The following is a 12,247-nucleotide window of genomic DNA, read 5'->3' on the forward strand; positions in this document are numbered from 1 at the left end:
GAGCAACTTCGTCCTGATGAGATCCAATAAGATTGAAACATGGGTTCGGCTCCAAGCCTGACAACTATAGTGTATTATTCACACCCTCCAAGCAATGCGCTGGTAAAGTAATTTTTAAGTTATAATGCACCAAAGCATGGCGCAAAATATCAAGTAAAAGCTGAAATGTATATTTTTCAACGATGCGAAAATTGTTAGAATTGAAATTTAAGTTTTATTGTTTCGTTATTCTATTAAAAGCGCTGTTTTAATTAATGAATTCATTATTATAATTTTTTTCAACTTATTCCGAGTTACATGTCCGTTTTACCCTCGCGCGTCTCAGCAACCAGCGTACGACCTCACGCGCCACAGCCGGGTCGTGATCGTGACAAAAACTTTCTCCTTGCTTGCGACTGTCAGCCACCCGCGCTAGCCAAACGCATGTGCGAAATTTGCACTCAGCTCCCCGTTAAGCGCCGGTTCATTCGCTCGAGAGCAATCGTACCGATTCGCGATCTGATATTAAAACCCCTGTGCAGCTCTCCAGCGGTAATCATTCACAACACAGCAATCCGGCCGCAACCGGTGACGGTAGGTGAATTTGTGCTTCTTCTTGCAAGTACGAATATCAACGGGTTCGTCGTCTCTGCTACGCTACGAGTCTCTCACACGATTCGCCTTGCGGATCTCGCGAGTGCCTATCGATCGTGAATCGATGAAAAGTGTTTTTTTTCCGGCTCGACTCTCACTGCGAAAGGCGATGGCGAAACTTCATTTATACTTTTGGTGGTAAACTTTTGATTTCATTAAAGCTCCCAAGAGGCACCGGGCCACGAACCAGTCGCAGTGAAGTCGTCGTAGCGCGAGCACGCAAACTTGCCGGTTTGCCGTGCCGTTTTTCGAGAGTCCGTCCCATCTGCTAACCTTTCCCCCACCAGGGATACAAGCTGATCGTGAGTGTTTGTTAGTGTATCGTTAATAGAGCGCAAGAGGCGCGCGCGGAGAGGGAAACCGCCAGCTGGGAGCTGTTTTCTGTCCAGTTTGTCGCGATTTCTGGTCTCGAGTAGAGCGTCTGCAGAGTGGCTCTTCGCGGAATAATTACGATGTGTCTCGATACACGAGTGATATCCTAGGGCACCGAACGTGATATTTGATGTGACGTTGTGCCATCTCTAATTATCGGTGCTCAGTGTGTAAGAGAAAGAAAGAAAGAGAGAAGTTTGACAGATCTTTTTTCACCTCGATAATCCAGTGCCAGTGACACATTGTTTGATATTATTTCACACGGAACCGCACTACCCTGCTGTGGGTTGAACCCATCACAAACCGGATTTGTGAAACGCAGCGTGACCGCTCGGAAGGCATGAGACAAAATTTATCTTGAAGTTATGGGAATTGAAACTCTTTTATTACCGATATTTTAATTTTGCTTTCGCAGGATTTTGTGTTACAGGAGAAAGTGATCATTTGAATTTGTTAGTGAATTAGTGCGTACGTAACTGCAAGTGAGTTGAATATCAGTTTTAACTGAAAATACGTAATAAAATTATTTGGGCACCCAGTGGAAGCCACTCAAGATGGCGAAAAAACGGATGGGTCTGTTCAATACAAGGTAAGCTTTAAACTATTTATTGAGTATTTTATAAGCAATCCCGAAAAATTAGATTTTTTCTTAAACAAAATCGGTTTGGTAGATATATCTGAAATGTAAATTAATGAATTCAACAGAAAAAAAAGAACAAAAAAAACTTAAGCTAGCAATTTCAAATATCTTCCCAATTGACCGCACATCTTCTCCAACTCGTCAGCTCACGGTAAACAGCTTACGGGGGAGACGAAGATCACTCGAATAACACGCAAAAACGAGGCTTTATGCTCATGCATTATTAAATACTTTGACCGGCAGCCGTGGCAGCAAAGTTAGTTTATAACACACTAGTAAAAGAAGCTAGCCTAGTATTTCGGTTTGGCGGTTACGAACTAAAAACGCGCGCATGCATGCTTCTGAATAAGAACAGGCGAAAGGAGGCTAGCCGTAGCTGCAGTACCTAATGGGATGATCATAATCGCATAACACTGGCGAAGACTTCGGCACCGTCGAGCGGAGCGTAATAACCGCTAGAGCTTTGAAGTCCACTTGTACATGAAAAGTGAAGCCGAGAAAATTCGCATGAAAATGTTGAATGATTGGCCTGAAAAAATAAAACAAATAATTGGCCCGAAAGTTTCACTGCCACACTGCACTGTTTGGCGCCGTGTTGGAGTTGAACCGAGCTGCACAGACAGAGGCAGCCCGGTTCAAACAGTGGTGACCGGTGCCAGGAACACGTGACATTGTACGTTGGATGCAAAATTTTGCAATCTTTCTCAAAGTCGATGCGTGAGAACTGGAATTCTATGGTTTCAACAAGATCTTAGTTTAGAATTAAAATGTTGACTTCCGAGAGCGATTTTTGTCTCAACATCAATATTGCTCTAAGGGCAAGTTTAATTTGTTCACAATAGCAGAAACTGGGAGTCACGTTTTTTGTCGTGGGCTGCTGGAAGGCTTTTGCCTAGTTGGAACTAGTCTGCAGATAGATTCTGCGTCAATACCAGTAGGCACAGTTGTCAATCAAATTATATGTCGGATTTGTAACTCGTTGGAAACAAGCGCAACTAGCCGGAGAATTAAAAATATTTTTTCAATGTGACTTTGCATAGAAAATAATCGAAAAACGAAATCTCGAAAAGTTTTGAGTAAAAGAAGCGTGATAAATTATAGGTTTAATACTTTGCAAAACTGGGTAGCTGTGTTATTAAGAGTTGCGATCCTGATGAGTAATTTTGCGGTTTTCGCAAATATGGGTCAGTTTTTCAAAGTACAAACGAGTACAAAATAAATAGACGAAAATGTAACTCAGAAAACTCAAGGTTAATCCTAGAAAATCACGTCACGTTTATCTTCGAAAAATTTGGAAAAAATATGTAGGATATCGAACGTCTTCGTCAGTGGTTTTCATCGGCCCCCTTTTGCAAAAGATTGCTGCAGAAAAACTGCAGAAGTAAACCACTGACGAAGACGTTCGATACCCTAATCAAAATTACTACCACGAGCATTTCGGGTTCGAATCCCAAAAATAAAAATGGAAAACAAAATCATAGCATCAATACGGCTGCGTAGTGTCAACAATTAGACAATTTCAATAAAACCATCGAAAAGAAGCGGCCAAAATTGGCAACTCGTGAAGGTATTGTGTTTCATCACAACAACGCGAGACCACACACAAGTTTGGTGACCCGCCAAAAACTGCTGGAGATTACTTCTAGTTGTATAAAAAAAGACCAGAAAATTAATCTGCGTGCTTTTCTATGCGTAATATATGAAATTATTGGAATTTTTGTCATGTTTTTAAATTGAATTTATTTAAATTTAAAAAATAACATATTTTTAAAAATTCCTCCATTAATAGAGTCAAATATGCCCTTCAAAATGATAGCAAGAGATATTTTTTTATGTTTGTCCCAAAAAGAATGACAAACAAATGAAAAACGCATGTTTTATGATGAAGAATATTAATAACTTTGAGTTGAATTGAGATATTTACAATATCAGCATTGAAAATTGTTTCTCTTAAAAAGCTCTAAAAGTCGTTCAAAGACAGTTTTAAGATAAAACTTAAAATAAAGGAGTTAGAGCGCACAATAGGTTTTTTTTTTCAATATAAATCGTTTGTTTTCAAAGATAGGGAAAAACTTTTTTTTAAAAGTTACTAAAATTATTGGAGCTATAACATTGTAGCATAAGTTTTTCTTTGATCTACAAAGATAAAAAAGTTAGATACCTACTTGATTGCATCGAACATTTTGGTCACCCTAATTTTTGATAATTTTTCAATAAGCGCTTTATCTAATGTAACAACTTTGTAGAAGAAAATTTTTCTCTAAAACATTGCTATAGTTTTGTATACAATGTCCCAGTTATGACTAGTTTGGCATTTTGTCAACAAACTTAAGATATATATTTTGGTCAATTTGCATATCTGCATTTTTTAAACTATTGGGGCTTTGGATGCATGAAACTTTGCCAATTTTTCTATTTGATAGGCAACACTCGCATTAACAGCTAATAAAGAATCGGCGTGAAATATCGTGCTCCCGAGCGTCTCCGTCGGTAGGCGTGGATTGAGCGGTCGTGCATAATGCTTCGGTGTAAACGCGTCTCCGGCCCGGGAGAGTTCTGCTCATATAAATGTTTTCGAAATGTAGTGACCCAACTCTATAATATGTTAGTTCAAATCGTCCACATAGTGTAGTATAACATTCTGCGTTTCATTAGAATATACCACACACACCTGTGCGTGGCCCTAATAACATTCTATTGTTTATTTCTGCTTTAAATCGGTCTCAAATCAGGAAATCGCTCTTCAAGAACAGACGAACAATTTACAAGAAACGTCGTTAGTCGACCTGTTAAGCTCAAAGCCAGATGTCCGGGTCACCGAATATCTGGAGACTTCGCGTCGATACCTTTCATGAGGTCGTATTTTCTACAGATTGGTTATAACCGTGTTATAATTTTCGGTATAAAGAGGGTCACTTCACGAAGAAGTGATAGGAGTGGCGAGGCGTTAACGTAGAGTCAACTCTCGTAGCTTTCGTAACATTGTGTAGTCAGCTGAGATAAATCAATGAGAGATACGTTTCGGTAGTTGCATAATGACTTCATAAACAGATTTTCGAATATTTGAGTCTGTCTTGATTGAGTCATAGGTCCGGTATCCTCGCGTGCGCTTTATTTTTGCGGTGTTACATCATCAACCGGAATGAGTTCGGATCGCGTTATGATTTCCGTAGAAGATATGATGAACTCGGACGTGCGATATTTGTTATTGTGAACCCGGTACTAGAACTCAGCGCATCGTTTACCAAAACGAAACCTGCTGCAAACCTTACCCTTTTCTCCAACATCCCAGTGGTTTCTCGTGGAAGTGCAGAGGTGTTCTCGGCTTGCAATAAAGCGAGTATCACGTCAACATATTCCAATACACACTCCTTCTTTGACCTGCATTCGGATGCGGCCGGCGCTGGTATTGCCTAAAATAAAGATTAAGGTCACCAGTTTTTACACATTGAGGATGAATGCTAATCCCAAGCATCATCCATTGGTTCTCTGTGTAATTACAGCTGATCTGGCAATAACGGAGTAGCAACCGCGGGCGGTCAATCATGCTCATGCTCATGTTCAAAACATTGCTATAGAGCTCTAGATCCAAATTTCCCCCTGAATTTGGTTTCTGGAGCATTGTCACCCGATAAGTCTGTGAATTTTCTGGTTCGTGCAAATATCCATTGCCATTTGCATCCGACGGGGGATAATCCTCGTTTTCTTGTTATTTCTAGTAGTCCATTTCATTTAATTTAAATCACAAGTAGTTTTCGCGAGTTGTCAAGTCGTTTAATCTGCGTTACACATTACTAAACGACTCAACCACAGCAACAAGAAAAGTTTAGATTAGTGATTCAAAATTGCTCGCTTTGAAAAAATTAAGAACTGCACATTTCCTAATTTGAAAGATAAAAAATCAGTATTGTTTTAGGAACGTGTTTGGGGCCTTGGTTTGACTTGGAGCAAGTGTAATTCGTAACAGTTTCAGCCCCTTCGAACACAGCGTGCTTGGCGTACGGACGTCTGAACTTCACTCGGATAGCTCTCCTTACGATGTGGCTTCTTCTTTTTCTTGTCACCTCTGGCAATGTTTTTCTTAGCTGCCAACGATATGCTTGTTGGCGGTGTGCAGTTGACGACAAGGTCACGCACAACGATCGTGTGTTCCCTGCGAACAGTGTACAGTACAGTACCATTCTTTTTTTCGCTTCGCTCATTCTATCATCTACGCCTACTTGTTGCATTAGTCTTCTCCGTAGATATTCAAGACAATCACACGAGATGTTTTATGTTCCAGCAGTTTTGTTCATCCTCACCTCGCTATTTTGCTCAATCAAATTTGCTTTAGTTCGCGGTAGATTTAATTCATCATTTGATGCACAATGAAAATTACGCGCGTGTTGATCTGCTGGCTATAATGGAGCTGCAGAAGTGTTAGAATTGACGGCAAGCGCTACTGCAGATAATAATAAAACGAGAATCATCCTGCGGCATCTGCAGTTGGCAATCCGCAATGACGAGGAATTAAACAAGCTTTTATCTGGCGTTACTATTGCCCAGTGAGGTGCTCTGCTATTCTGCTTCCGAAGAAAACGGGAAAAGCATAACTGGAATAATTTTCAGCTATGTAAGAACTAAAACCAACCATCCTATTAGGAACAACCACTTATTTTCCATTGAAGCAGTTAAAATCAATTTTCCGCCTTACAGTACTGTAGCCGTAAGTTTACTGTCAATTAAGAAATAATCGCCATTACCAAATTACCCATATTTTGATACCCTTAGAGACACAATAACAAATATATTGTGATTAATCTAAACATATAAAAATGCAGCTCTGTCTGTCTGTCTGTCTGTTCGTCTGATTCATATAGGCTTGGAAACTACCGAACCAATCGGCGTGAAATATTGTATATAAGGGTTTTAGGGGCCGGGAAAGGTGACTAAGATAGTTCGAGACCCCTCTCTTTTCTGCAAGGGAGGGGTCCCATACAAATGAAACACAAATTTCTGCACATCTCGAAAACTAACCAAGCAAATGGAACCAAATTTGACATGTGGATGTTTTTAGGAGTAACAAATATGTCCATGTTGATTCGACACCCTTCCCTCTTCTGCAAGGGAGGGGTCCCATACGAATGAAACACAAATTTCTGCACATCTCGAAAACTAACCAAGCAAATGGAACCAAATTTGGCATGTGGCTGGTTTTGGGAGTAGCAAATATGTCCATGTTGATTCGACACCCTTCCCTCTTCTGGAAGGGAGGGGTCCCATACGAATAAAACACTAGTTTCTGCACATCTCGAGAACTAACCAAGTAAATAGAACCAAATTTGGTGGGTGGATGTTTTTAGGGGTAACAAATATATCCATAATGGTTTGACACCCCTCCCTCTTCTACAAAGGAGGGGTCCCATACAAATAAAACACGAATTTCGCACAGCTCGAGAACCAATCAACCAAATACAACCAAATTTGGTATGTGAATGTTTTTAGAGGTAACAAATATGTCCATAGTGGATCGACACCCTTCCATCTCCTGGCATGTCTCCAAATACCATTTCGAAATCCAAGATGGCGACTTTCCGTTTCTGAAAAACTGCGACAAATGACCAAATACCACCCAACATGGGTATTTCCAGAATTGTTATGATGCACTGAAGCCACAAATCGACCTCAGACAACATTTCAAATTGTAAGATGGTGACTTCCGGTGTCTGGAAAACAGCCGAAAATGACCAAATACCACCCAATATGAGTGTTTCTTTAACCAGATTGACGCTCAGAGGCCAGGAATTGTTTACAAATGCCATTTTGAAATCCAAGATGGCGACTTCCGGTTTCTGAAAAATAACGGCAAATGACCAAATACCACCTAATATGGGTATTTTCGGGATTGTAATGACGCACTGAAGCCACAAATCGACCTCAGATAACATTTTTAATTGTAAGATGGCAACTTCCGGTGTCTGGAAAACAGCCGAAAATCATCAATTACCACCCAATATGAGTAATTCTTTAACCAGATTGACGCACGTAGGCCAGAAATCGTCCCCAAATGCCATTTTGAAATCCAAGATGGCGACTTCCGGTTTCTGAGAAACAGCGGCAAATTACCAAATACCACCCAATATGGATATTTCCGGAATTGCTATGATGCACTAAAGCCACAAATCGACCTCAGACAACATTTTGAATTGGAAGATGGCGACTTCCGGTGTCCGGAAAACAGCCTAAAGTGATCAAATACTACCCAATATAAGTATCTCTGGAACGAGAATGAAGCTGAAAATTGATTTCAGACACCATTATGAATTGTAAGATGGCAACTTCCGGTTTCTGAAAAACGGTCAAAAATGGCCGATTTCCATACAATATGAGTATCTTCTGTACCAGAATGATACATCGGAGCTAGAATTGACCACAGACACCATTTTGAATTCGAAGATGGTGACATCCGGTTTCTGAAAAACGGCCGAAAATGACCAAATAACACCCAATATGGGTGTTTCTTATACCGAATGACGCTCAGGGGCCTGAAATTGTCTCCAAATGCCATTTTTAAAATCCAAGATGGCGACTTACGGTTCCTGAAAAATAACCCAAAGTGACCAAGTACTACCCAATATGAGTATCACCGGATCCAGAATGATGCAAGGAGCCAAACATTAACCTCAGACACCAGTTTGAATTGAAAAATGGCAACTTCTAGGAAACAGCCGTAAATAACCGAATACTACTACATATGGATATGTCCGTAATCGAAATGATGTAAAGAAGCCAAGCATTGACCCTGGACACCATTTTGAATTAGAAGATGACCACTTTCAGTTTCTGGAAAACAACGAAAATAACTGAAATGCACCCAATATGTATCCGGAATAGAGGTCATGTACAAGAGCCAAAAGTCGAGCATGTTGTCATTCCGATAAAACCAATCATTTCAAACGATTTAAACCAATCGCAAAGAATCAATGAATTTGAAATGGTTAAAATTATTAATTTAAACAATAAAATAGGCGGGACGAAGTTCGCCAGGTCAGCTAGTTATTAATAATTTCCTACTCAAATTTCGGACAGCGCGTCTTTTTCGTACGTTTGCATTTCATGGAATATTCAACACAACTACAGTTATGAAATAAGCAACGTTTTTCACTTAAAACCTCAATTCTATCGAAAACAAATATAGATGCTATAAACAGAAGTAGGTATTATTTGGCTCAAGCGCATTTCCATTCCCACGAAAAATTTAAAGCTTCCCTTTCACATTAAACCTGATTGGGTTTATTATGTTTTGAATCTTTCGAAGACAAGTGAATGGAAATCCATGAATCATGAAATAAATTAATTTAAATCAAATTTAGAAACATGCGGAGAAATAATATTCTTCTGTACTGCAGTCAGGTTTATCGGTTCCCCTTAGAAAAACACTAGCGTGTAGGAGATTATCTTTCGCTGCAAAAAACAACTGCTCTCACACTGGTAGGCAAAGCGACTAACTTGTTTAAAGAAAACAGCGAATCGTTTGTGTCTGAAGAACGAATGCTATCAAATTTATCTCAGTTGAGCTCATACTAGAGTGATTCACCACTCTTGTTTCGCACAGCTATGATGTACGTGGAGAGTGTGATAATTTTTCCGCGAGCGACAGAAGTACAGCACAAAGCAGAAGAAAGAAGTGTGGTGCAAAAAATTGCTTCAAGGAAGATGCGGTGAAAATTAACTCTGCTCTTTCCACATACTGAGGAGAGAATAACAAGCCTGTGTGCAGTACATAAAATTGAGTTTTCTTGTAGTAGCACGTAATTTATTGTTGGAAAACTGAACTCATTTTAATGTGCTTGCTTTATTTTGATTTCAACTGGAATTGATCTGGTTTAAGATAAATGAATCTGCTTTTGGATGTATACTAGGGTGGGGAATTGTTATATGGAAAAAACGAAACTTGATAGCAGAAAGCCAGAACCAGGTTTTTTTTGTTCTATTCGAGGCCCCAAACAATCCTAAATTTACCTGAAGTCGATTGGTTTTGTCTTCGCTTGGCGCATTGCATATCAAATTTATATGTAGATTTGTATGGAAAAACCAACTTTTTTGCATTTTCTATTCTAATAAGCTCAAAATGGCCCAAACCATAGGTTTCATGACTTCAGATGGTAGGTTTTTTGATGCCCAACAACTTGGCTGAAGACACTAAAGAGGCAGGGAGTCTCAAAAAATACTAGAGCTGTTCAAAGTTGATTATTTCGAAATTTATGTTGCAAATCATTTTTTCTGCCAACACTGTCAGTGTACCGGCGTCAGTTAGATTTCCATCTGAAGTAACCTCTGAAACACGTTGTAGACTTTACCTACGCCTAGAATATTGACCTAAATTTGTTTGCTGGATCCAGTCGAGTGTATAAACGCGTTACGACAGGTTACTTCTGATGGGAATCCTACTGACACCGGTGCATTGGTAATGTTGGCAGAAAACAAGATTTTCTGCATTTAAATCGACATACTCAACTTTGAACAGCTATAGCTCTTTTTAAGGACATCCTAGCTCTTCAGTGTCTTCTGCAAAGTTGTTCGGCATCTAAAATACTATACTTTAACATAATGTAGTGCATTATTAGAGCTTTCTAGAGCTTTCTAGAAAGGTAAATGCTAAAAAGTGGGTTTTCCCATATAAATTTTCATACAAATTTGAAATCCAATGCGCCAAGCGGAGACAAAACCAATCGACTCCCGGTAAGTTTAGGGTTGTGTGGGGCCCCAAACGGAACCAAAAAAACTTGGTTCTGGAAAATCGATCATTGTTCCCCACCCTTATGTATACATTTAGTGACGAGCGTGAAAAAAGCACTTAATAAGAAAATCACATTTCCTCTTTAGCGTGGTTGATTGGTGGCCCTGCAGACATAGAATTACATCTTTAGGCAATATTCTTATAGATGGCGTAAATAAAAAATTTAGACATCAAGCGCGTCTCTAAAATTGCTCAATTTCAAATACTTCAAATTCGGTCAATTTTCAACGAATTTCCTTCATGTACAGATACTTAAAATCGACATCAGATGTTATTTTAAAATTGAAAATTTTAACTTCATCTTTCTGAAAAACAACTTAAAATGGCCGAGTATCACCCGAAACTGAAACTGAGTACAGAAAAGAGAGAAATGGAAGAGAATTATTACTGAAATTTACTGCTTCAGACCATCACATTGTTAAAACCCCAATCTAGTGACATATTGCTAAAAAAAAAAAAAAAATTATATATAAGACGGGCCTAATTCTCGTAATTTTACGGTAACTTGTGGTCGTGTCTCATACACAAATTCTTCAATTTTTTACAGAGGAAAAATTAATTTTCTACGATTCACAATCGTTGTTCGTTTATAAGTGAATTCACGATGGAAAGGCATGATGAAGTGAACTTTTTTGAATTTGACAGATTGACTTGAAGAAAGAAAGGTTGTAAAAAAGACCCTTTAGTAGTCATTGCCAATCAAAAAACCTTCGGTTATTGAATTTTTAAACACATGTTGTGTCACATCCAGAAGTTTTGTTATAACTTCAAGATTTCACCTAGCTCCAAGATTTACCTAGTTTATCCTGGAATAGTTTTCCTGATTTTTTTATTTGGTTTTGAAAACCTGCACCAATGAAACCTCGGGTAAATTTTATATTAAATATTTTTGAAAAACTACTAACTAGGTACTAACTTTGTTTATAGGATGTACTGTGTGCGAGTTATGATCCTTCTAAGTAGGTTATGTTCAGTAGATTGATTTATAGATTCGCACGGCGTCTTAGCAATTGTCGTAAAGTATCATTTTCATTATTACTACCTCAACTTTCGAGATCATTGACTTTTTTTCCACTGTGTCTGAGGCGGTACGTAACATCTTCAATAGCTGCACTGACTAGGCGGCAGCCGCACTGTCTACCAGTAAAATTATTAACAGCACTTGCCGCTGGTTGGCCACCGTGCCGCAGTGACCACTATTACATGGACCACCGGCAAACCACTGAGACTCTTTGGGTGCTGCTGCTGTTGCTACCAGCAGCGGTAGATAGTGGATAGACTCTTGCAGTTACTAAGATGCTTTTCAATATTTTCCGTGAAGTCGCCAGGAGGAGATAATAAATACTTTTATTTAATTCAACTTCCTATTCACCAAAACGGACGACGCTAGGTGGCCACAATGCGGTGCAGAAGACAGCTCAGTGAAATTTATTATTTTTTTAAATAACATCGTTGCTGTTGCTGTTATTGTTGCATTTCTTATGAAATATAGAATTACAAGACAGCAATAAATAATACTCAGGAGACATCAGCTCCCCTCACTTCAAGTACAGACATTTCAAATGACAGCTTGCTGACTTAGTTATCAACTAGCTGATCGACATCCTCTGCTTGTTTCCGAGAGTAATGTTCGCACATGTACGAGCAATTAGTAGGGCTTGCTCCATAAACCGGTGCGTGCGAGGTGCGAGAAATGTTAAGCATGTTAAACGTCACCAATCAATCTGTGATTGTGTGTTGTAAGCGGAGAGAGAGAGAGAGCGATACAGCGAGTGAGAGAATCAGTGCAACCCGGTTTAATCGAGATTTGCATCTGGCGGCGT

General features: G+C 39.3%; 1 protein-coding gene across 2 annotated transcripts in view; it reads left to right on the top strand.

Annotated features, from left to right (window-relative positions):
• Positions 1-736: 736 nt before the first annotated feature.
• Positions 737-12,247, top strand: part of LOC129731820 (uncharacterized) — a 98,282-nt gene continuing 86,771 nt past the window's right edge. Inside the window, exons 1-2 of one of the 2 annotated variants that reach the window (XM_055692143.1) lie at positions 737-935; positions 1,421-1,594. In XM_055692143.1, the coding sequence (XP_055548118.1) occupies positions 1,560-1,594 (35 nt within the window). In that variant the 5' untranslated portion in view covers positions 737-935; positions 1,421-1,559. The other variant, XM_055692144.1, reaches the window with a different exon arrangement.

Source organism: Wyeomyia smithii, chromosome 3 (genome assembly GCF_029784165.1).
Source record: "Wyeomyia smithii strain HCP4-BCI-WySm-NY-G18 chromosome 3, ASM2978416v1, whole genome shotgun sequence".
In the NCBI taxonomy this organism is placed as follows: domain Eukaryota; kingdom Metazoa; phylum Arthropoda; class Insecta; order Diptera; family Culicidae; genus Wyeomyia; species Wyeomyia smithii.